Here is a 26,366-nt window from a genome sequence, read left to right on the forward strand (position 1 = left end):
CATGTCTCTCTCTTTCTCTTTCTAGTGGCATGTTTGATGATGGTAACTATACGTATATCATCGAGCCATTGGAGCAGACACACACAGAGGTGAGTGCCAACTATTATTTATTTCATACTGGTGGATGGTAGTGCCACCAATATTGTTGATATGACAGACCTCGAAATTGTTTTTTTTTTAAATTTCTTTTTTAAATTAAATTTAAAGTGCCCAAGGGGCACATCTTTGGGTTGTGGGGTGAGACCCACGGAGACACGGGAAAGACCTCGTAATTGTTAATGTAGCTCATGTCTCTCGGGATGGAAGCGTCGCTAGCAAGGTCAACATCTGTTTCCCGACACTAATTGCCCTTGAGCAGGTGCTGGTGAGCCACCTTCCTGAACCGCTGCAGTCTGTGTGATGAGGGCACTTTTTGCAGTAGTTTTAATACAACTCAGCGGTTTGCTAGGCCACTGCAAGAACAGTCTGGTGTGTGACATCCGAGGTGTGAGGTTAGAGTCATTCGTAGACAAGACTGGGCAAGAGCACCAAGTTTATTACCCCAAGGGAAACAGTAATTGACAGTAACTTTCACATTGTGACTTTAACATCAATCACATCACCAGAAACAGATTGATCTTTGTCACATTGCTGTTTGTGGGAGCTTGCTGTGTACAGATTAGCTGCCATTTTTCCTCCATTACAAATGTGACTAGGCTTCAAAAGTACTTAATTGGTTATTTGGACGGAGGGTGGTTATGCACTGTATAAGTGCAAGTCTTTCGAGTCTTCTTCACCCACTTCTCGCCTTTGACCAGAGATCATCTAAGGTTGACTCACTCTGGAGATTTGAAACAGTGTAATCTATCAATGGACATGACATTGAGCCTGCTGAATTATCAACCATTCTGCATTGGAGCCTGTCCTCCCAACTGATAGAAATTGCACGGACCCTGGGGGCAGCATGGTGGCACAGTGGTTAGCATTGCTGCCTCACGGCAACGAGGTCCCAGGCTTGATCCCAGCTCTTGGTCACTGTCTGTGTGGAGTTTGCGCATTCTCCCTGTGCCTGCGTGGGTTTCGCCCCCACAACCCAAAGATGTGCAGGTTAGGTGGATTGGCGACGCTAAATTGCCCCTTTAATTGGATAAAATGAATTGGGTACACTAAATTTATTTAAAAAAAAAGAAATTGCACGGACCTTCGGAACATAACACAGTACTTATTCAGAGAGTCGGGATAAATGGGTCTTTGTCTGGGTGGCAAAATGTAACTAGTGGGGTGTCACAGGGTTTGGTTCTTGGGGGCCAGCTATTTACAACCTATATAATGACTTGGATACAAGGTTCTATAGCCAAATTTGCGGATGACACAAAATAGGTGGGACAGTAAGTTCCAGTAAGGAAGTAAGAACCTTACAAATGGATACAGATAGGTTAGGAGAGTGGGCCAAAATGTGGCAGATGGAGTTTAACGTGGATAAGTGTGTGGTTATGCATTTTGGTTGGAAAAATGGGAAGGCAACTAATTATCTAAATGGGGACAGACTTCAGGGTGCTTAGTTGCAGAGGGATCTCGGTGTCCTCGTTCATGAGTCACAGAAAACGAGCGTGCAGGTACAGCAGATAGTAAAGAAAGCAAATGGAATGTTGTCATTTATAGCAAAAGGAATTGAGTATAAAGGTAAGGAAGTGTTGTTGCAACTATACAAGGCATTGGTGAGACTACTCATGGAGTATTGTGCATGGTTTTAGTGCACTTATATAGTGCCTTTAACCATCTTAGGGTTTCCCAAAGTCTGTTACAATTACTGTTTATAACAAGAACCATAATGAAATATGCAGTAAATACAACTGGTTAAATGTTATCTAATTCCTGATTCCCCACTTTAACTTGCAACCCCCCACCCCACCCCCCATCACCCACCCTCTACACACACACACACAAGACAGACAAACACAGTAGCGAAGAAAGGAGTAAATAAAAACATAAGCAAAGGAAAAAAAGAGTATTTGTTTCAGATGGTGGGTTCCAGCACCGTACTCCTCTTCAAACCTTGCTTTTAGTTTGTGGTTTTATTGTAGGTTCATTCAGGTCTCTGTAGTTTCAAAAATACAGCACTCACAGGCCAATTATCTTTCTTTGCAGCCTGTAATGGGTTTTCTGTAGATTCATTCATTCTCTGCCACTCCAGGAATACAACATTCACAGCCTTTCTGGAGAAAGATAGAGAACATCTTTGCCTTTGTGCTGCTAATAGTCAAAATTGAAACTCCATGGAATTTTGAAAATCATTCCACTGGGATCACCACCTGTTACTGGGCAAAGTACAGCCTTTTTGGGCCAATTCATTGACCCTCAGCCAATCTATCAAACCAAGTCTCACCCATCTCTCTCTCTGGTGCCGACAAGTCTGCAGCTCCTGTTCAAACAAGTAGAGACTAGCAGAATGTTCTCTCGTGCAACTTCTGAATTCTGCTGCTTGATTTAAAGATACATGTCCATTAATCATCCATGAATCAAAAATGATAATGGCCAAATAAATGAGAGGGGAAATAAGGGAATAGACAGGAAGGACCTTTACAAGTTTGTTGAACAAAGATGGCAATCGATTGCCAAGAAATCGAAACAGGAGGCGGACATGTTGAGAAAACTGCCTCAATTCAATTTTCAAAGTCGTAGAGTGAATAAATATCAAGATCCTATGCCTGCATAAAGTTATCTAGCTTTTTTCTGCAATAGGTAAATTGAATGGATTTTTGATTAGCGATATGCCCACGCGTTATTACAGTATATGCAGTCAAAGAATAGAATTATATCCATCTAATAGCATTTGAACCAGCGAATTATATCTTAATTTGCATAATGTTCAAATACAACGAGAAACACTTTTAGACACTTTTGCTGTTGCTCCTTCCAAATTTCAAAACTCTCAATCACAGCAAATAGATATGTGACATATGCTGGCTGATGGAGAAATGTTTTCCTGTTTTTTATTCCAGGAGAACTCGCCGCGGCCCCACATAGTACACCGGATCCCAGTTGGATTGGCAGAAAAAAACATTGATTCTGGTAATTGGAGTCATTGCTGATGTTGACATCTTAGACTGCTGTGTACCGGAGTAGTGAGGCCTTGTTCAATTATACAGGAGCTTGGTTGGACCGCACCTGGAGTCCCGTGTGCAGTCCCTTCCCGCACAAAGGATATTATTACAAAGGGGGGGCAACAAAGGTTGACCAGACTTGTTCCAGAGATGCCGGGACTGTCTTATGAAGAGTGATTGGACAAACTGGGCCTGTATTTTCTGAAGATTCAAAGAATGAGAGTTGATCACATTGAAACCTTCAAAATGCTTAAAAGTATAGACAGAGTAGATACAAATAAGATGTTTCCCCTTGTCGGGGAGTCTAGAACCGTGGGCACAATCTCCAAATAAGAAGGAAGCCCTTATGCAGGGAAACGTCTTTACAAAGAGGATTGTGAATCTTAGAATTCTGTACTCCAGAGGGCTGTGGAGTCTCAGTCATTGTGTATGTTTAAATCTGTGATTGATAGATTTTTGATTAATAATAATGTAAAGATTTATGGGGATAGTGGGTGTAAAAGGTATTGAAGTGATCGATCAGCCATGATTGTATTGAATGGCAGAGCAGGCTCGATGGGCTGAATGGCCTACTCCTGTTCCTGTGTGTGCCCCAGGTTCTGCGGGGGTTATTGTCCCAGGCAAGGGGAAGTCGGTTTATGTGTGGCATGTAGGGAGTTAAATCCCCTGGGATTGACATTAGGGGGAAATTAATGTCCTCCCCGTAACGAGGCGAGAGCTGGGGGTGAGGAGTACAGGTGCTGGATGGGGATCCCACCACCTAACTGCATCTGCCCTGATTAAGTCCAGGGTGTGAAAGCTTGTGGACTACCCTCCAATTAAGGCCTTCAGGAAATAATGGCCACTTAAAGACCTCATCCTGCCTGATGGGCAGTTTCCACGTTGGAAGCCCAAAAGGTACACCCTGTCTGGGGCTGAGGGGTGCCTCTCTCATAGACACTCAGTGCCTGATTGAGGGATGTAGCATTAGAAAAATTGAAGGGGGGGGGGGGGGGGTGGAGGGGTGGTGGGACAGAAATTGAGAGCCAGTCCCACTGTCCTTACCTCCAACTCCCCCTCTCCCATCTCTGCCCGACTCCCAGTCTGCGTACCGCCGATTCAATTAGTGCTGGCCTAGCCAGCTATGCCCAAATCCCGTTAATGAACCAATGAGAAAAAAATACCGCTCACCTGTTGCCCGAAGTACCTCGCTGATCCTGGGCTTCTGTTGGGTGTATTACCGGCGTTTGTCGATATGTCCAGTGGTGCTGCATGCAATGGCCAGCTGCCGGCCTCTGATTGGCGGTCATCTCTCAGGGGTGGGGCGAGATATCTGATCCGGGGGTCCTTGATTCAGGAGAAGACCCACCACCGCTGGCCACCTAAATGCCTGATTGGCATTTAATATGGCAGCCTTTCCCCATAGGAGGCAACATGGGGCTCTCGCCAGCCTTCCTCTTGTGGGAGAATCGAGAACTGGGGGTGTCACTGTTTAAAAATAAGGGGTCGCTCATTTAAGACAGAGATGAGGAGAATCCTTTTTTTTCCGAGTGTCGCAAGTCTTTGGAACGATCTTTCTCAAAAGGCAGTGGAAGTAGAATCTTTGAATATTTTTAAGGCAGAGTTTGATCGATTCTTGATTCGCAAGCGGGGGGTGAAAGGTTATCGGGGACCGACAGAAATGAGGGTTTGGGGTTGCAATCTGATCAGCCATGAGCTACTTGAATGAGGGAGCAGGTTCGAGGGACCGAGTGGCCTATCCATCCTCTCAATTTGTATGTTCACATGTTTTCAAATTTTGGATGTGACCACCGTTGCCAGCATTAAATGCTACTCGTTTGTGTATCTGCGGGGCAGCATTGAAAGTGAGTGGGGAAAACCCCTTGGGTCTGTCAGGTAAGTTATTAAGGTAAGTAAAAGGCATTTAAAAACTGTTTCAACCCTCATTTCTGGATTCCACAACTTGTTTTTTGACCTTCCAGCAGCTGGCCAGGGCCACTGGGGTGAGTTCACAGGGGGAAAGCATCCTTGCTGAAACAAAGAGGCTGGGAAGGCTTTGATCAGTCACACTGAGGAGCCACAGCCATGGCCAGGTGTTAGACTGCGAGTCAGCACTTCTCTTCTCAGAGATTGCTTTTATTTCTCGATGATCACCAACCTCTTGGCCCAGTCCAATAATTCCATCGCCCTCAGCTGCACTTTCCTGCTGCCAGTTTTTAGCACAACTTGGTTTATCTTCACAGAATTACACAGTGCAGAAGAGGCCCTTTGGCCCATCGAGTCTGGACTAATACGTGATAATCACCTGACTAATCCCATTAGCCAGCACTTGGCCCATATCCATGAATGTTCTGGCATGCCAAATACTCATCCAGGTACTTTGGAAAGGATGTGTCATCCCGCCTCTACCACTCTCACAGGCAGTGCATGCCAGACCGTCAACACCCTCTAGGTAAAAAAGTTTTTCTCACATCCTCCTTAAACCTCCTGCCCCTCACCGTCAACTTTTGTGTCCCCTCGTGACTGATCCTTCAACTATGGGAAACAGCTGCTCCCTGTCCACCCTGTCCATGCCCCTCAATCAGGTCACACCTGTCTTCTCTGCTCTAGAGAAACCAACCCAAGCCTATCGAACCTCTCTTCATTACTTAAATGTTCCATCCCAGGCAACATTTTGGTGAATCACCTCTGCACCCCCTCCACTGCAATCACCTCCTTCCTAATGTGACGACCAGAATTGCACACAGTACTCCAGCTGTGGCCTCACCAAAGTTCTCCAAACTCCAACATGAGCTCCCTGCTTTTGTAATCTGTGCCTCAATTGATACGGGCAGGTGTCCTTATTAACTTGCCCTTCGGCGTTCAGAGATCTATGGACAAACACGCCAAGTTCCCTTTGTTCCTCGGAGCTTCCTCGTATCATGCCGTTCACCAAATTCTGTAAAACTGCTCCTTCCAAAGTGTATCGCCACGCACTTTTCAGTGTGCCACCTGCCACCTACTTGCCCATTTAACCATCCCACCTATATCTTCCTGTAACCCAAGACACTCAACCTCACTATTAACCACCTGGCTAATCTTTGTGTCATCTGCAAACTTACTGATCCTACCCCTACATTGTCATTGATATCGTTTATGTAAATAACAAACAATAGGGTACCCAGCACAGAGCCCTGTGGTATGCCACTGGCCACTGACTTCTCGACACTAAAACAACCGTTTGCCATCATCCTGTCTCCTACAGCTCAGCCAGTTTTGAATCCACCTTATCAAGTTACCCTGCATCCGATGTGCATTCGACTCCATCTATCCATATTCCAAACAGAAGCACAAAAACATAAATAAGTCGGAGAACCACTCTCCACATCTCACGATTAGCAGTTTGTGCAAGTATTTCCCCTTTTCAACACCCCCCCTTTTCAACACCCCCCCCCCCTCCCCCCCCGCGCGACAAACAGTTCCTCAAACATGGTCGTGAACAGTCCCCACTGTGTCTCAAATCTCTCCGCTGATCCCCTCAATTCAAACTTAATCTTCTCCAAACGGAGGAAGTTATACAGGTCCCCCAGCCAAGCCCCCACCCCCGGCAGTGTTGCGACTGTTATTCCAGCAAAATTCTTCGCCGGGCAACCAGAGAGGGGAAAGCCAGGACATCGGCCTTCCTCCCCTCCATCGGCTGCAGCACTTTTGATACTCCAAACATCGGCATCATTGGTTCCAGCCCGACCCCTACAATCTTTGCTAGTGTCCCGAACACCCCCTCCCAGTATCTCTCCTACTTCTCACAGCCACAGAACACATGTATATGGTTCGCTGGTCCTCCCCCACACATCTCACACTCATCCGCCACCCCGTAGAAGAACCCACTCATGCTCTCCTGAGTCATGTGCACCCTGTGCACCATCTTAAACTGTACCAAACTCATCCTCACACACGAGGAGGTCAAATTCACCCTGCGCAGCGTCTCACTCCACACTCCCCAACCTATCTCCCCCCCACTCGTCCTCTCATTTCTCCTTAATCCTCGCCACTTAGGCACCCCCTGCTCCCCCAGCCATCCATATACATCGCCAATCCTACTCTCCCTTTCCATATCGGAAGCAGCAAGCGTTCCAATCGGGCATATTTCGGCAGCTTGGGAAACCGTTTCCATATCTTCCGTGCAAAGTTCCTCACTTGCGCGTACCTATATTTGCTTCCCTTCGGGAGCTCTATCCTCTCCCGCAGCTCTTCCAGACTTGCTAACCTCTCCTCCAGGTAAAGATACCTCGCCCTCACCAGCCCCACTACTCTCCACATGCCATCTGTCTCCCCTGGCTTGAGCCCATGGTTCTCACATAATGGTGTCAGCACCGACATCCCTTCCATCCTAAAATATCTCCTGAGCTGCTTCCACAGTTCCAAAGTGTGGACTGTACAATGGGCTCTCAGTATATCTCCTCGGTGCCAGTGGTAGGGTCGCCGTCGCCATGGCCCTCAGGCTGGACCCTCTACAGGATTCTTCCTCCATCCTAACGCATTCCGGGAAGCACGGTAGAACAAGTGGATAGCACTGTGGCTTCACAGCGCCAGGGTCCCAGGTTCGATTCCCCATTGGGTCACTGTCTGTGCAGAGTCTGCATGTTCTCCCCGTGTCTGCATGGGTTTCCTCCGTGTGCAGTGATTTCCTCCCACAGACCAAAGATGTGCAGGTTAGGTGGATTGGCCATGATAAATTGCCCTTAGTGACCAAAAAAGGTTAGGAGGGATCATTGGGTTACGGGGATAGGGTGGAAGTGAGGGCTTAAGTGGGTCGGTGCAGACTCGATGGGCCGAATGGCCTCCTTCTGCACTGTATGTTCTATGTTCATTCTAACCCCTCCCCTCCCCACTACCACATCACGTTCTCCACATTCGCCGCCCAACAATAGTGCAGCAGATTTGTTAGCGCCAACCCCCCTTTCTGCCTCTGCCTCTGTAACATATAAACTCAGAGATCGCTGCGTCCAGTTTCCAGAAAAAGGCCTTCGAAATGAAGATCGGGAGGGTCTGGAATTCAAATAGACACCTTGGCAGGACACTTGGACCCTTCCCGCCATTGTCAGGTGTAACGTATCCCATTTCCTAAAATCCTCCTTTATCTCCTCCGCCAACTTTATTAAGTTCCATTTGTGCTTCGTCGCCCACACCCCGTCACCGGGACCTCCAGATACCTGAACATATCTGTGACTACCCTGAATGGCAACGCCCCTAAATTCGCTCCCCAACCGCCTCATTTGCCAGAAACACCTCACTTTTTCCCATATTCAGCTTACAGGTGAATTGGACATTCTGAGTTCTCCCTCTGTGTACCCGAACAGGCGCCAGAGTGTGGTGACTAGGGGATTTTCACAGTAACGTAATTGCAGTGTTAATGTAAGCCTACTTGTGACAATAATAAAGATTATTATTAATTATTAGCCGTAAAAGCCCCGAACCTCTCGTAAGCTCATAATTCACTCCATACTCTCCAGCGGGTTTGACAAGAACAAAGCAGGTTGTCTGCACACAGCAACACCCGGTGTTCCCTACTCCCTCTCGTAATCCCCTGCCACTCTGCTGACCCCCTTAGGGCTATTGCCAGCACGAACAAGAGCGGTGACAGCGGACACCCCTGCCTCATTCCCCTGTGCAACCCCAAGCTCTGTGAACTCATCTCCTTGGTCCGTACACTCGTCACTGGGGCCACGTACAACAGATAAACCCATGTCACAAACTTTGGCCCAAACCCAAACCTTCCTAGGACTTCCATTTCTTTGGAATTAATGTGATTGTCGCCTGGGTCAGTGTCTCCAGCAGCTCCCCCTTCTCCAGCACCTTGCTAAACGCTCCAATAAATGTGGTGCCAACTCTGTTGCAAACTCCTTATCCAATTCCACCGGGTAGCTGTCCGGCCCCGGTGCCTTCCCCGACTTCATCCCTTTTATGCTTTTCACCACCTCTGTCAACCCTAATGGTTCGTTCAGCGCCTGCCCCTTTTCCAAACCCGGCCATGGGAATTCCAGCCCATCCAGAAACTACCCCATATCCCCTTCCTCATCGGCCCGACACAATTTCTCAGCGTACTCCTGAACGCCTCATTTATCTCCCCAGCTCTGACACAACCTCCCCCTTCCCTGTCCGTACCCTCAGGCCTGTCTCTGTAGCTGATGGGCTAGCCTGCGGCTCACCTTCTCTCCAGATTCATACTGCTCCTCCCTCGCCCTCCGTAGCTGCCCCCCTGCCTTCCCTGCCATCAAACTATTGAACTGCCCCTGTAACTTCTTTCTCTTCACCAATCCCTCCTCGGTGAGGCCCTCGAATATTCCTTGTCTACCTCGACTATGTCACCCAATAATCGTGCATACTCGTCTCGCCTCCTCCTATCTCCGTGCGCCTTGAACAAGATAATCTGTTCCTGGACCTTCCCAGAATGTGGCCACCGATATCTCCCCATTTTGGTTCAGCTCCACGTGGTCCTTAATCAATGATCACACCTTATCGCAGAACCCTCTTTCCGCTACCAGCCCCGGGTCTAGCCTCTATCCTGCCCTCTGCTCCTGTCTCGAGCGAAGACAAACCTTCAGCCAGTGTGGTGCGTGGTCAAAAATCGCGATTCCCATATACTTCGCACCCACCACCCCCACCAACACCTCTCGACTCATCATAGAAAAATCGATTCTGGTGTATACTTTGTGCACATACGAGAAGAAGGAATACTCCGTCTCCCCTGGGTTGTGAAACCTCCACGGATCCACCATTCCCATCCTTTCCATTAAAACCCTTTCAGCACCTTTGGCCTTTCCACTGACTTGGGGCTTGGCCTGTCCACCCTCGGCTCCAACAGCAATTAAAGTCCCCTCCCATAATCAACTGATGTGTGTCCAGGTCTGAAATTGATCCCAGCAACCCCCTCACAAACCCCATGTCATCCCAATTCGGTGCATTTACATTCACTAGCACCACCAACATCCCCTCCAGCACCCCGCTCACCATCACATATATCCTCCCTGGGTCCCACACTTCCTAGGCTCCTACAGACCTCGTCCTTTTGCTCAGCAGGATTCCCCTCCCCCCGTGACTTTGAATCAAACCCCGAATGGAATACCTGACCCACCCATCCCTTTCTCAACCTAACCTGATTCATCACCCGGAGGTGCATCTCCTGCAGAAAGACCATCCCCACCTTCGAGCTCCTTAAGTGCGCAAAGACCTGAGACCTCATCACTGTCCCGTTCAGCCCCCGCACGCTCCATGTTACGAACCTTATCAGAGGGTTACGCCTCCACTGCCCTCTAACATCCACCATCATCCCGTTCCAATTCTACCTCCTTTGATATCGCCCTGAACCGGGCCCATCCAAGATGGCCCCTTCTCCATCCATGACCACGCTGCTCCTCCAACACTGCCTCCCCTCCCCTTTTGCCAACTCCCGCGGCCATCTCCCCCACCTCTCTTCTGTTCACCAGCCCGCCCGTTGGCTCCTGCCCTCCCCCCACCCTTTCTTCCTTATTCTGTGTAAACAGCTCCACGTGGTGGACCTCCCCCTCCCCCACCCAAACAACGATGCATGCAAAGCCACAGCTCACCTCCTCCACCCGTACAAATTTATTGCCCCTAAACACATACACACAACAATAAAATCACCCCACCCGAGAAGAAAGAAAACCCACCCTGCTGCCCCCACACTATTCGCATCTTCCAAACTCTGTTCCAACTCCTCCGCCTCCCAGGAACATTCAGTTCTCTCCCAGTTTATGATCTTGAGTACAGCCATTTGCCTCTTCTGCGGTTTTGAAATAGTACTCTCGGCCTTCAAACGTCACCCACAGTTTCGCCAAGTGTAGCACCCCAAACTTGATCTGCCTTCAATAAAGAGCCACCTTGGCCCTGTTAAACCCAGCATATCTGTTCGCCAGCTCCGCTTCAATGTCCTGATAGATTCGGACCTTGTTCCCCTCCCATTCGCAGTTCCACTTCTCCCTGGCCCACCGCAGGATCTTCTTCTTTACCGCAAACTTGTGGAGCCTCACAATCATCCCTGGAGAGACTCTCCCGCTCTTGGCTTCTGCCTTAGAGATCTGTGCATTCTATCCACCTCTGGGACCATGTCCAGTAACCCCTCCGCCAGCAGCCCTGCCAGCATCCTCGAGATGTACCTCGTAGCACTTGTGCCTTCCACACCCTCAGGCAGACCAACGATATGAAGGTTCTGCCTTCTGGATCCCTACCTTTGCCCTTAGCGACTTGTGCCCCACCTCCGCCTCAAATGCTACCACCCGATCACTGTGGTCGAACATCACCCTCTCCATCTCCCGGATCTGTGATCTCTGTACCTCCAAGCACTTCTCCACTGTCTCCATCGTGCCTTTCGGGGGTGCAACCGCTCCTTCGATGGCCTTCAATTAATATTCCTGCATCTCTTTTCGTTGCTGGCAGAACTCCTCTCTGATGAACACCCTCAGCTGTTCCATCTGGGATTTTCCAACATGCGACAACCCTTCCCCCTCCACCATCTTCCCGATTGTTGCTGTGCCACAGGGCTCATCCAGTTCCTTGGCCAGATCTGAAACCTTCTGCCGGGTCTGATAATCAGCAGACTTGCCACTCCCGGGGCGAACCTCTTCTCCACACCTTCAGCTACACTTTCCAGTCAAACTTCCTACGTTTTCAGGCAAAAAGCACTCAAATCAATGCCTTCAAGTCGGAGCTTCCCTGTGTGTGACCACTCACTCCATGGCTGCCACCGGAAGTCCTTGGGTGGCCCAGAAGTTGACTACTAATGTTGCCCACCGAGGTGCGTGTCTCTGCGCTGGTGGAGGGTGGGAATGAAAGCTGTGATGCATCAATGGATTCATCCTTGGATCTCTCCTCTGATGTGTTCTCATGGCAGGGAGGGGGGACAACCCCAGATGGACCGGTGCCATTGGCTGGAGGTCCTGCGGAAGAATGAACACATGGTGTGGGAGGGATGGGTCAGTCAGTATGGCATTAGCAAATCATGTTTGACAGGTCCTCTGGGTGAGGCCCGGTGGACCTTAAACTCTGCGGCATGTCTGACCTCCATGTTGGTGACCACTTGGTCCTCAGCCACCCCTGTAACCTACAGGGGCTGTTCCTTGAAGTTGGTGAGGATCCTGATGTCTGGCACCCTGCCGCCAGTTTGGCCCCTCTCAGGCGATTGTGGGACAGCTTCTCCTGCGGAGATACAGAGAGGGAAGTGTTAGCCGCAAGTGTGGTTCACCATGGGGAATGTGAAGGAAGGGTTGGGAGATGTGAAGGAAGGGTTGGGGGTGAAGGAAGGGTTGGGAGATGTGAAGGAAGAGTTGGGGGAGTGAAGGAAGGGTTGGGAGATGTGAAGGAAGAGTTGGGGGTGAAGGAAGGGTTGGGAGATGTGAAGAAAGAGTTGGGGGGTGAAGGAAGGGTTGGGAGATGTGAAGGAAGGGTTGTGGGGGTGAAGGGTGGGTTGGGGGGGTGGAGGAAGGGTTGGGAGATGTGAAGAAAGAGTTGGGGGGTGAAGGAAGGGTTGGGAGATGTGAAGGAAGGATTGTGGGGGTGAAGGAAGCGTTGGGAGATGTGAAGGAAGGGTTGGGGGGGTGAAGGAAGGGTTGGGAGATGTGAAGGAAGAGTTGGGGGGGTGAAGGGTGGGTTTGGGGTAAAGGGAGGGTTGGGGGGTGAAGTAAGGGTTGGGAGATGTGAAGGAAGGGTTGTGGGGGTGAAGGAAGTGTTGGGAGATGTGAAGGAAGGGTTGTGGGGGTGAAGGAAGTGTTGGGAGATGTGAAGGAAGGGTTGTGGGGGTGAAGGAAGTGTTGGGAGATGTGAAGGAAGAGTTGGGGTGAAGGAAGGGTTGCGGGGGTGAAGGAAGAGTTGGGGGGTGAAGGAAGGGTTGTGGGGGTGAAGAAAGAGTTGGGGGGGTGAAGGAAGGGTTGGGAGATGTGAAGGAAGGATTGTGGGGGTGAAGGTTGGGTTGGGAGATGTGAAGGAAAAGTTGGGGGTTATGGGTGGGTTGGGGGTAAAGGGAGGGTTGGCGGGGCGGTGAAGGAATGGTTGGGGGCTTTTGCGTGAGAGTGGGAAGGTTTCGGATTGGCGGCCAACACACACATGCGGCCCAGTATTGATCGTTGACCTTCTTGTTGCAATGGAGGCCTGTCCTTCTGGTAATGCTGCCCGAACTATTGACAGTTGCCACTTCATCCCAGGCAGCACTGGCCCCCTGTGGCTCACCCTCCGGGACCCTTGGGGGAAGAGGACATCCCTCCTGGCCTCAACCGCATCTAAGAGCAGCTAAGTCTCCAAATCCTGGGGTTGGTCTTCTCGGTGACATGGCTGCGAGCTGAGTGGGGTTGGCTGTACAAGTGCTGTTTGTGCTGCTTGACATGTTAGTCAGGAGCTGGCATATGCGACCCCAGTGAATCGGTTGGCGAGCCTTCATTTGCGGTGTGAAGCCCGTGGGGCCTCCCTAACTAGACAAATTAATGTTGTATTGTACTGCCAGCCTTGCTGGATGAGCGCCAGGAAGTTAGCAGCAGTTCCCGCTCACTACCACACTGAGAATTCTTTCCGGTCAATCGCGTGTGGAGAAATATTTTGGTTAAATTGCGCCCCATGTCAAAGGCTCTGCTGAAATTATCTAAACTACATCGACTGCACTACCCTCATCTACCCACCTGGTCAACTCCTCAAAAAATGCAATTTTAACAGTTGCGGAATCGGTCCAAGTGCGGCGCCCTCTTTTCTGGCGTGAAAGCCCAGAATTCTGTGTTGGCGTCAACACTTAGACTCAGAAATGGAGAATCCCGCCGCCTGACGTTTTCTCTCCTGAATCTTGCTCAGGGAACTGACTCTTCTCTTGGTCTCTCACTCAACACCGTGAGGCAAACAAGGTCCCTTTTAAAAAAAAATAAATTGAGCGTATTCAATAATTTTTTATCCAATTAGGGGCAATTTAACATGGCCAATCCACCTACCCTGCACCAGGGCCGGGATCGAACCTGGCCCCTCGGTGCCATTGGCAGAAGTGCTAACCACTGCACCACTGTGCCTCCCACAAACAGGATACCTGGGTTATCATAGCTAGTTCTTTCCCTGTCCCCACTTGAGATCCCTACATATACGCTCACATGTGCACAGAATACACACACCGGATACATGTTTAAGAAATCCCTTTCAAATATTTGACTCTCTCTTGGAGCTGGAGACTTGATTATTCCATTCTGTTCTGGCTAACCCCTATTCCCCACTCTCATTAAAGTTCAGCTCATCCAAAGCTCTGCTGCCCATGTCCAAATCATTCCAGTTCCCACTCGCCCAACACCTTTCCTTGCTCGCTGACTTACAGTTCAACAACACCTTGATTTTTAACTTCACATTTTTGTGTTGAAATCCCTCCGTGGCCTTTCCCTCATTTTGCTCCTCCAGCCCTACAGCACTGTGAGATCTCTGCCCTCCTTCAACTCTGGTCTCCAGTGCACCCCCACTCGCCTTACTGCACCATTTGGCAGCTGCGCTGTCAGCTGTCCAGGCTGTAAGCTCTGCCTTTCCTTCATCAAATCTCTCTATTTTGCCATCTGCTTTAATCCGTGGTTTAAAACCTACCCTGGGAATGATATCCGTTACGAACGGTTTCAGTGAAAGCTGGCTGAGTTACACTGGGTGCTGTTGGTGACCTGTCTCCCATGATCTCTTTCAGGGAATCGAAGTCGGGCTGATATGACATGGTCTTTTCTGGCGGATGTACCCTGGCTGCGAACCCGCAGGAGAAGGAGAGCGGTAAGTGCCCCCCCCCCCCCCCCCCAATCAAACTTTCATTACCCCGATCGGAATGTCCGCGAAGTTTGCCGGGAATGGGTTAGCTGTGACTGACTCCTGGCCCACCTCACAGTCGAGCATTAATCGTAACAAAAGAAGAGAATGCATAGTGGACTCATGGCTAAGGTCAGAACAGGCAAAGTCAGGGGCAAGCTGGCTACAGAAACAGGAAATGGAGAGTGGGGACTGGATTTCAGTGTTGGGCTTGGGAAATGCGAGTGGGGACACTTCCTGGCCTCAAACCTGAGCCCATCATCTCTGCCCGTACCCACCATGTTGCTGTCCCCCCCTCGGAGACGCAGGTGGGCAGAGCTCGGGTTTTCTGGGTCCTGAAGCAAAGTTGGAGTGTGCCAAGGCGATGTAGTTGGAAAGCCCGTCTCGATTTGCTTGGATCATCAGTCCAGAGCTCCTAACCCTCATCCATCCAACCATCCATCCATTCATCCCAATGCCCTTGCATAATCCCTATAGGTAATGGTTGCTGTATTTGATAGTGCTACAAAAGTCTATGTATTCTTTACTGACTGATTTCTGGGAAGCATGTTGTCCATGCTAAAATTGCACCTTAAAAGTCCAAAAGCTGTGCAGTTTAGGTGACGTTACGCCGTGGGGATGGGTTGGGGGAGTGGACCAAGGTAGGGAGCTCTTTCAGAGGGCCGGTGCAGACCAATGGGCTGAATGGCCTCCTCCTGCACTATCAGGATTCTTTATATGTATTTTGAAATGAAAAATCACTTATTGTCACGAGTAGGCTTCAAATGAAGTTACTGTGAAAAGCCCCTAGTCGCCACATTCCGGCACCTATTCAGGGAGGCTGGTACGGGAATTGAACCGTGCTGCTGGCCTGCCTTGGCCTGCTTTAAAAGCCAGCGATTTAGCCCTGTGCTAAACCAGCCCCTATTTTGAGGTGCAAAGTAAATGCAAGTGTCCCTGTTCCCCATTGACAGTCCATCTGGCAGGTTATTTCCCAGGCTAAGGGAGCGTTGACATTGGCTGGGGCGCAGGGGCAGCGGGTTGGTGACCCCATGTCTGTTGAATGGGCTGACCAATCAACTTCTGTCTCCTCAGGCTCACCGCAACAGCGTCTTCTACGAAATGAAGTACCTGGAACTGATGATTGTTAACGACCACAAGATGGTAGGGAGCTTCAATACCTCTTACGATCTACCCCATCTCACGGTCAGTTTGCGTTGTCGGAGCCACTCACGCAAACATCAACATTATACAGTGGGTGGGATTTTGCGGCCCTTCCCGCCGGTGGAATGTTGTTCGAGCACCAGGCAGCACTGCTTCAAGCGGACACAAGGGGGCATAGCTTGAAAGCTGGGCTCTTGGATGTGACGTGGGAAGGCCTCCTTCACTCATACACGGACAGGAAACCAGAGCGAGGGGGGGGGGGGGGTGGAATCTCGAATTATTGGTACCTTAACTAAAGCTGAATGTTGTGCATGAGGGAAAGAGGAAACTGTTCAGTTTTCCAGGTTGCAGGGGCTGGGATGGGTTGTGTTAAGGATCTGATGGACACTACTCGATGATAGCGCGCAAATAACTTCAAACCCGGGTAAATGAATGTTACATTTTCAGAGAGACAGTTAACGGGAGTTTAAACTTACACAGAAGAACAAACAGCAATTTTTATATCTTACCCTTTGTAATTTACGACTACCTGTCAAGAGTCAACAGTAATCTTTGCAGACTGCAATATGAGTAATTATTATGGATGGGGAGAAACCACTCTCTCTGCTTTGGGTCCAGTCTCCTGTACTTCACCTGTTCAACCACCAGAGGGCAGCCTGTGCACACACATTGCAAGGAGACAATCACCAGTTTAAACCAGTTAACTTCCCAATAAAGATTATTTTCTTTCATGGGGCAATTCTGCCATTCATGAAAATACTTTTACCACAAAATCAAATTCTACCTTTAGATTTCCAGTTACAGTATTCAAATATACTTCAGTTCCAATTTGTTCTTTCATTTTAAGATACTCTGCCCTGCTTTTCTCAATCCAGGTCATTAAAATACGTCAAAAACTGGAGAGGTTTCAACATCGACCCTTGTGGGGGTTGAGGTGGGTGGGGTGGGATTGGGGGGTGGGGGGGGGGGGGGGGGGGGGGGGGGGGGTGGGTAGCACCATTGTCTGCAGTCTCCGCTCTGTCTCTCAGACAGTGTTGTAGTCACAGAACCTCGGCAGTTACCGTGCTCATCCTTGCTGCTCTGCCAGAACAGGTGCTGTAACCTTTCTTGTCTCAACCATGTTGGCCGTTACCTGGGTTTCACCGGGAACTAATGTCCCTTCCCTGTTCTTCTCTGTCACAGTACAAGAGACATCAATCATCCCGGCCTCGGACCAACAACTTTGCCAAGTCCGTCGTTAACCTGCTCGACTTTGTAAGTAAAAATCCAATTGGCACAGATAATGAGTGAAGCTGCAGAGGTTGTTTTTGGGGACGCGCAAGGGGAAAGGTGACATGAAGCAAGTTGGTCCTTGATACAGTCTTCCTCTCGTGGCACTAAACTTTACGGAGGAGAGGGCAGCTCCTCAGTTCCCCATCTGACAAATTAAAATTATTTTTGACAGGTAGACACTGTTGTAATTTGTAGAGATTGGCAGCCATTTCACACTCAGCAAGGTTATTTTTAATTTGTCCATGGGATGTTAGTATCGCACCCTTAATTGCCCCTGACAAGATGGCGGTAAGCTGCCTTCTCGAACAGCTGCAGGTCCATGTGGTGTAGGCACACCCTGATAGGAACAGAGTGCCAGGATGGAATGGACAATAATAATAAAAATCGCTTATTGTCACAAGTCGGCTTCAATGAAGTTACTGTGAAAAGCCCCTAGTCGCCACATTCCGGCGCCTGTTCGGGGCGGCCGTACACGAATTGAACCCGCGCTGCTGGCATTGTACTGCATTACAAGCCAGCTGTTTAGCCCACTGTGCTAAACCTGCCACTATATTTCCAAGTTAGGATGGTGAGTGACCTGGAGGGGACTTGCAGGCTGTCGTGTTCCCATGCGTCTGCTGCCCTTGTCCTTCTGGTTGGTAGAAGTTGTGCGTTTGGAAGGTGCTGTCAAAGTAGCTTTGGCGAGTTACTGCAGTTACTCCTCGATTGTAGCTTCATCAGTTTGGCACTTTGGGCGCGATTCTCCCAAACAAGTTAATTTGTGGTGCGTTTTTCAAGTTTCCCAGTTCCCCACTGCTACTCAATGATACTTAGGGCGCGATTGCCTTGCCGTGTTGCGATCAAGCGAGAGCACAACGTGACCAGAGGATCGTGGGAAAGTCCCCCAATGGGACTCCCGGCAGCCTCCACCCCTCACGGGATTCATCCAAAATGGGCAGGGCCAAATGACGCTTGCGGAAGTAGATCTTAAACCTACGTATTACCTATGTGCACGATATGAAATGAAATGAAATGAAAATCGCTTATTGTCACGAGTAGTCTTCAAATTAAGTTACTGTGAAAAGCCCCTAGTCGCCACATTCCGGCGCCTGTTCGGGGAGGCTGTTACGGGAATTGAACCGTGCTGCTGGCCTGCTTGGTCTGCTTTCAAAGCCAGTGAATTAGCCCTGCGCTAAACAGCCCCTAATAATAATAATAATAATAAATAATAATAAAACTATCCACCGGCCTCAGTCGATTCTCCGGCCTCCCTCGGGAGACTGCAGCGAGCGCCGATCAGCACAAATCCACAGAAATATGGACCAGGCGGAACAGCATCCGGGGGGTCTCCCGGGCCATCGGAGACCCCTAGGTGACCAGCGTCAGTGTAGGGTGGACCGCTGGAGCTCCCCCCCATGGAACATGGGTACCGTGGCACTGCCCATCTGGCACCTTGGCTCTGACACCCTGGCACTGCCAACGTGCCTGAATGGCACGTCCAAGCCAGCAGGAGCACTGCCTGGGTGCCAGGGTGCCCGTGTGAGGGTGCCCTGGTGATTTTATTTGTGGGCCTTGGAGATCGTGACACCATTTAAGATTGCTCGGAACAACGGCCAGTTGTAGCGATTGGAGCACCCCATTGTAAAAACGGGGCTACGTGCGGTATCAGCCGCGCAATCCCCATTCAGGTCCCTGCGAGAAACACGAGTAACGTTGAATAGCCACATGCTTCTCGGCACTGCGAGAAACATGTGGCTAAACGCACTCACTAGGGGACTTTGTTTCCTTTTGGGAAGATCGTGACCTGAGTCACTTTTTTGGCACCTGTGGAGTTTCTCAGAGGTTAAGCCCACACTAGCACTGGGGAGGTGATCTCAGAGATTCGGCCACCATTTTGAAAGGGTACCCCGATCTCTAAGTGAGCTTCTGGGTCCCCCAAACGCTCGCATCCATAGGCAATGCCGCCCCTCCCCCCCCCCCCCCCCCCACCACCACACACACACATATGGGCACTACCCCACACACCCCCAAGTGAGGACACCCCGCTATGTGGTCTCTGGGGGTCCCCCTTCTTCAGGCCCCCCCTAAGCCCTCTTGCAGCACTCCTTCCCTTCCAGGACCCACACCCATAATCCTCCCCAACTTCCCGGAGGCCCCTACTTACCTGCCTACTCTTAAACCCCCCCCACCCTTCTTTCAGAGGACATTTACCCATTCACCACCTACCCTTGGCAGTGCCACCGTGCCTCTCTGGCAACCTTGCATGGCACTCTGACACTCAGGCAGTGCTCCTGGAAGCTTGGCAGTGCAATCGGGTACCTTTGCAGTGCCAGCATGGCAGTGTCAAGGTGCCAGCTGGACAGGGCCAAGGAGCCTACGTACCAGGGGGAGGGCCAGGGGACCACTCTGCACTATCCCTGACCACCCAGGGGTCTCTGATAGCCCAGGAAACTCACTGGGTGCCGTTCCGCCTGGTCCATCTTTGTGTGGACCAGTGCTGAACGGCACTCGGCTGCGGCCTTGTTGGGGAGGCCGGTGGATCCTGCGATGCCGGTGGATACCAGGTAAGTTCACATAAGCCAGTCCTGCCCCATGTCTGCATGCTTCAGATTCCGATGCCCCGCAGGATCTGGTATTATCCCACAAATGGTGAAGACTTCTAGGAAGCCCGCGAGAGGGCAATCCCAGCATTCACCAACCAGCCGCACCATACTCAAGTGAGAGTGCAACCCGGCCGGTGGATCACGTCCTAAGTGTCATTGAATAGCGGTGGGGATTTCGCTGGCGGGTAGCTCCCTGAAAAGCCTGCCACAAATTATCTTAGAAATTTTGAGGGGGAATCATACCCTGAGAAATGTTTTCAGCACTGGGGAGCTGAACTCAGAGATCAGGCCGCCATTTTGAAATATCCCCCAGTGATGGGAAATGTCACCCCCACACACACATGGGCACTACCCCACACTCCCCAAGTGAGAACAACACCCCCCCCCCCCCCCCCCCCCCCCCCCCCACTCCTCCAAGCTTCCTGGAGGCCCCTATTTGCCTGCCCTGCATATCCCTAACCTTCAAACACCCTTCCACCCTCCTTTCATGGCTGTGGTCCTCTCAGGACCTACTCCTTGGCATTGCCACCCTGGCTCCTGGGCATCCTTGCACTGGCACCCAATTGAGTAGTGCCAAGGTGCCAACTGGGCAGTGCCGGGTGCCGTTCTGCCTGATCCACATTCTTGTGGACCAGCACTGATTGGCGCCCGGATGTTGCCTCACTGGGGTGCCAGGGAATTGAGGGAGGCCGGTGTATCCCAGGTAAGTAGGTCTGCATGGTAGCACAGTGGTTAGCACATTTGCTTCACAGAGCCAGGGACCTAGGTTCGATTCCCGATTTCGGTCACTGTCTGTTTGGAGTCTGCAAATTCTATCCGTATCTGTGTGGGTTTCCTCCGGTTATCCGGTTTCCTCCCAAAGGTCCTGCTGTACATGCTTGTTAGGTGCATTGGACATTCTGAATTCTCGCTCAGTGTACCTGAACAGGCGCCGGAGTGTGGCGACGAGGGGAATTTCATAGTAACTTCATTGCAGTGTTAATGTAACCCTAGTTGTGACATTAATAAAGATTATTATTATTATCATGTTATGTCTTAAGTAGGTAAGACCTACTTCTGGGAGCGCCGTTTGGTCCCGCCCATTTTGGGTAGAGTTCCGAATCCGACACCTCGGGAATTTGGATGAATCCCGTGAGTCATGGAGGCTGCCGAGAAGCCCAGGAGAGGGCTCTCCTGGGATTCTTCAGCTACGTCGTGCTCTTGCTCGAGCACAATTCGGCAAAAGAATCACACCCTTTGTAAACTGCAACTGGTGCGTTCTCTTACAGTCGTCATTGAACCAGGGTTGGCCCTGGCTTGATGGTAACAGTAGAGTGGGCGACATGCCAGGCTATGAAATTACAGATTGAGGTTGTATCCAATTCTGTTGCTGCCCATGATCCCTCTGTATCTCATGGATGCTCAGCTGCTAAATCTGTTCTGAATCTATCCCATTTAGCACAACACAGATGGCTTTGACTCCACAAAGACTGCGGCGGTCACTCCTACCATTACTGTCATAGACAGATACATCTGTGATGGGGTTTAGTAAGGACGAGGTCAAATAGTGTTTCTCCTCTTCTTGGGTTTCTCATATCTGCTGTAGGCCTAATCTGGCCAAAATACCATTGAGAGCACAAGAAATTGGTGCAGGATTGGGCCATTGAGCCTGCTCCAACCTATGTTCAGTGCGATGGTGTTTCCTCTCCTAACCTTGTGAGGAAAGGGGGCGTGCTTTTGTGGTATATCGACTCTCGTATTCCGGGGATCTGTTTATACTTTTCTGCAGGACTCTGAGGGGCCGAAGGGCTTTAATTTGCCAAATGGAGTGTCTGCACGTGCTGAATGTTCACATTGTTCGGCTTGAGGGCCATCATGTGCCATTCAGGCAGTGGAGACAATTTAGCTCAGGATCAAGCAGCCATGTGGCTTTACATCGTGGCCTGTCTGGTTTCATGGCCGTTGCTGATGCACATGTTGAGGGATATGGGGATAAGTGAAGGAGAGAGAGAACAAAAGTGAAAAAGAGAGAGTGGTGAATAAGGCTGGTAAACAGAGATATGTTCAGTATAATTTTTTTTAAACTCCTTTACAGGATGTGGGATTGCTGGTTAGGCCAGCATTTATTGTTCATCCCTAGTTGCCCTTCTGAAGGTGGTGGTGAGCTGCCTTCTTGAACCAACACAGTCCTTATGGTGTAGGTACACCACACTGTGCTGTTCGGGAGGGAGTTCTGGGATTTTGACCCATGGTGAATTCTGACATTTCCAAGGCTGTAACCGCACCAAAGTTCCATAGAATCCCTGCAGTGCAGAAGGAGGCCACCTGGCCCATCGAGTCTGCACCGACCCTCTGAAAGAGCACCCTACCTAGGCGCACTCCTCCACCCTGTCCCAGTAACCCACTAAGCTGCACGTCTTTGGACACTAGGGGGCAATTTATCATGACCAATCCATCTAACCTGCACATCTTTGGACTGTGGGAGGAAATCCACGCCTACGCGGGGAAAACGTGCAAACTCCACACATTCCAAGCTCTGAATTGAACCTGGGTCCCTGGTGCTGTGAGGCAGTAATGCTAACCAATATGCCACGGTGTTGCCAAGTCATCGGACTCTTGCTACCTGATTGGTACCTTGAAAGAGCGTTTTGTGATACTCATATTAAATGTGGTTATGGACTGTCCGAAATACCTCTCTCCGTCTTGGCATTCCTGCGAGAAACCCCTCCTCCTGTCACATTAACACCATTTTAACCAGTTTATTTTAAATGGATTGAGAGGAGTTTCAGCTGGAAGGTGTTAACCCCTTCCTCGCCCATGTCGTTTCAAGGTCACAGTGTCCATGGGCGAAAAGGACCCATGAGATGCAGGATCAGAAGATGGTCGCGTGATTGCCCATTCCTATCATTTGTTCACTCCTTCTGCAGGCGACCAATGGATAATATTTTCAGATGGGGATCCTGGACATCGTGTTGCATTTATCTAGCAACTTGAACAGCCTAGGGGCCTCTCAAAGTGCTTTTAAGCCAATGAAGCGCTGTTAAACCAAGTCACTGCTATACTATAGGAAACGCGGCAGTCAGTTTATGCAGCAAGATCCGACAAGATCGATGCCTCGGCCACTGAACTCAATATCTCACCTCTCCGAAACCCCCTGAAGAGCAAAACGCAGGAGCCAGCCTTTCCAACATCGCCTCAGGGTCAGATGGCTGCCAGTCCAGATCACACTGCGGAGAGGTCTGAGCATGAAATCTAGGCCAAGACTCCCTAGATGCAGTACCAAGGATCGGGTACTGCACTGCCAGAGGTGCTCTTTGTTTGGATGAGATTTTGCCTGTGACGGGCATGAACAGTCCCTCAGCACATAGCTCTGCAGACGGGCTCTCCCACTGCCTGATTAATATTTACCCCGTGACCATTGTCACCAGGACAGATTTTCTGGTCATTATCTCATTCCTGTTGGTGACATCTTTCTGTGCACAAGTTGGCGCTGCAGTTCCCAGAATCACAGAATAGTAGTACAGGTCAGAAGAGGCCCTTCAGCCCTCTGAGTTTGCATTGAGTCTTCCCGTATCAAAACAATGATAATTTAGAAATTCATTCACGGGGATGTGGGCGTCGCTGGCGAGGCCAGCATTTATCACCCACGCCAATTGCCCCTGAAAAGGTAGGGGTGAGCCGCCTTCTTGAACTGCTGCAGTTCCTCTGGTGTAGGCACACCTACAGTGCTGCTAGGGCGGGCGTTCCAGGATCCTTCAGCAACACTGAAGGAACAGTGATACATTTTCAAGTCGAGATGGCATGTGGCTTGCAGGTGTCTGTGTTCCCATGCATCTGCTGCCCCTATCTTCTGAGATGGTAGAGGCCGCAGGTTTGGATGGTGCCGCCTGAGCACTTCAAAAGGACTTCATTATCTGTCGAGTGCTTTGGAATAGTCTGTGGTCCTCATAAGATTACCTTCCGATGGGTTTTCTGGCTGGGTAGCTGTAATGCAGGAATTTCTACCTATTGGCATCAGTAAGTCTCACATAGACCGGGCCGCCTTTACTTTTTTGTTGCTGCATTAAGAAGGAAACGGAACTTGTCTAATAGAGTTTCTTACCCCATGTGTGTCTCCTGCTTTACCCTTGTGTTTCTGCTGATCTGATTGGCTAACTGTCTGTTTACCCAGTGTTCCACTCCTGTACCTGTCCTGTCCTCCTTTCTTGCAGATCTTCAAGGAGCAGCTGAACACCAGAGTAGTCCTGGTTGCCGTGGAAACGTGGTCCGACAAGGACAAGATCGACGTGGGCCACGATCAGATGCAGACCCTGCGCAGCTTCGCCAAGTACCGGCAGCCACTCGTGAGCGAGCAGGCCGACTCTGTCCAGCTGCTCTCGTGAGTAAACCATCACAACAGCTTGCATTCATATCCCCCGCCCCCGAGCATGATCCGATCCCATTTGGCCTTGAGCCGTGGATGGAGAGCTTAGAGCTGGCGGCCCAAAAGGTTGGTCAAAGCGGCAGCTGTAAGGAGGGCCACAAAGGATGAGTGAGAAGGCGGAGAGGCATAGGGAGCGAATTCCAGAGTTTACAAACCCAGGGCAGCCCATGGTGGGCTGAAGGGAATCTGGGATACACAGGGGGTTGGGATGAGTCCTTGGAGGGCTGTGGGTTTGAAGGAGATTGCAGGAATAGGGAAGGCTGCAACACAAGGATGAGAATTTTAAATTCAAAGAAGGGCAGCCGGTGATGATCAGCAAACACACTCGTGAAGAGGTTTGGATGAGCTTGTGAATGCAAAGAGGAAGAGCCTGACTGGGAGAACAAATCCTCGAGAAATGAAGACACGGAAAAAAGTGATTAAAAATGGTAAAAACATCCCTTTGCTGAGTCTAAGACGGCGGTACAATGAACACAATTAAATTCTACCCTCACTGAGCATTATGAAGGGCTGTGTTTGAAATCGGAGATTAATGTTACACAAATAAACAATTGAGTATTGCAGAAAAAAAGGGACTTGCGGTCGAAGCTTTGCGTTACGCACTCATCACAAGAAATGACGAAACTGTCAGGGGGGAACAGCAATTTGAACTGCCTGGGAGGAGAGGGTTGAGTGTTTGGGGTGTGGATGCTGATCAGTGAAGACATTGCCCTGGGGAATGAACCAGGGAATGGCTGTTCATCAACCTTTGTTGAGTTGAAAAAGGTGCAAAGTGTGGACATGCTCCTTTTGTCCGCAAAAGCAGACCCCTGTTTGTGAATGTATGTGGCTTCTAGCATGCATGTGGTGCTACATAAACGCAAATTTTTCTTTTTTTTCTTTCTTTTAAAAATCTCAAACAGGAATCCGAACAGCCTCAGACCCGCTCACTCCTGAATTTAAAGGAGGTGGGCCAAGGGGCAGCGACCACTCCGTTCGCTGGAGGTGTGTAAATTGCCCTTTCAAGGAGGCCACATGCATCCGATTTAATGGAATGATTAGGCCCAAATGGACTGTGTGCACCTTCATATACAGTGGGAATGACAGAATGTGCATTTATTAATGTTTTCCTGGATTCTTGTCAATTCTATGTTTGTCTTGCTTTCAGTCCTACAGTGTTACATTTGTGTTTTTCTTGTGTTTTGCACAGTGGCACCACGTTCAAAAGCAGCATGAGCAGCATGGCGTTCTTTGGCGGTGTTTGCTCACTGACCCGGGGAGTTGGGGTGAATGAGGTAAGACTTTCCAGAGATGCCTTCTGCTCACTCATGGTCATCTGGTATATCTACTACTGATTGACACAATTGACTATAGTCCAAGCTGACGGTCCAGAGCAGTACCGAGGGAGTGCTGCATCGCTGGAAGTGCCATCTTTCAGATGGAGACATTAAAAGAAAACAAGGCACTGTCTGCCCATTCAGCTCGAAAGGACCCCACAGCACCATTCCAAAGATGTGCATTTAAGAGTTCCCCACTAAACTGCACCAGTCACCTGGATTTTGCGAATAACAGTGGGCCTTCAGAATCCACTGTGATTATGGAGTAAATCAGGCTTATACTGTCGTTCACACATGCACAGTTAAATGGGAAAATCTGAGTTACCCTGCTGCTCCATAGGCTGCACTCAGAATCTTGCTGATGGATTAAGCATTAAAGTCAAGGGCATGAGGATGTGGTACTTTGCCATTTAACACACCAGAAAAAGTTAGGGTCGGTCAATTCAGGCGCAGTTGAATTTTTAACAGCCAAGCAACCTCTTTGACCATGAAAATTTAATTTTACCAGTGTGGAATGTCATTCCTTCAGAATTTAATTACTATGAGAAATCAAATCCATTTTTTAGAAACATTTTATGCCTCTTCTATCTCAATTCCACCTTCCTTTCATTCTCTTTATCTTGCTTTCTGTGCACAATTTAAATTTAACTTATACTTCTTGGTTTATAGTCTACATTTCTAATTCTGACGGGTGGGTTTGATAAATAGGGGGGGGGAGGAGGGGAAGTGGGTGGTTGATTCAGCTGGAAAACCCAGATGCCCTGGATTTCTCTGTATTACATGCAAGACA

The 26,366-nt window shown here is 49.8% G+C and overlaps 1 protein-coding gene across 5 annotated transcripts in view; it reads left to right on the plus strand.

Moving 5' to 3' along the window:
* The window catches only part of LOC119958886 (disintegrin and metalloproteinase domain-containing protein 23-like), a 243,561-nt gene that overhangs the window by 118,230 nt on the left and 98,965 nt on the right, over nt 1-26,366 (plus strand). For all 5 annotated transcript variants that reach the window (XM_038787411.1, XM_038787403.1, XM_038787419.1 and 2 more), the window contains exons 6-12: nt 26-89; nt 2,982-3,051; nt 14,749-14,828; nt 15,936-16,004; nt 17,187-17,258; nt 24,049-24,215; nt 25,450-25,534. In XM_038787411.1, the coding sequence (XP_038643339.1) occupies nt 26-89; nt 2,982-3,051; nt 14,749-14,828; nt 15,936-16,004; nt 17,187-17,258; nt 24,049-24,215; nt 25,450-25,534 (607 nt within the window). The remainder of the gene's footprint in view (nt 1-25; nt 90-2,981; nt 3,052-14,748; nt 14,829-15,935; nt 16,005-17,186; nt 17,259-24,048; nt 24,216-25,449; nt 25,535-26,366) is intronic.

Source organism: Scyliorhinus canicula, chromosome 2 (assembly GCF_902713615.1).
Source record: "Scyliorhinus canicula chromosome 2, sScyCan1.1, whole genome shotgun sequence".
Taxonomy (NCBI): Eukaryota; Metazoa; Chordata; class Chondrichthyes; order Carcharhiniformes; family Scyliorhinidae; genus Scyliorhinus; species Scyliorhinus canicula.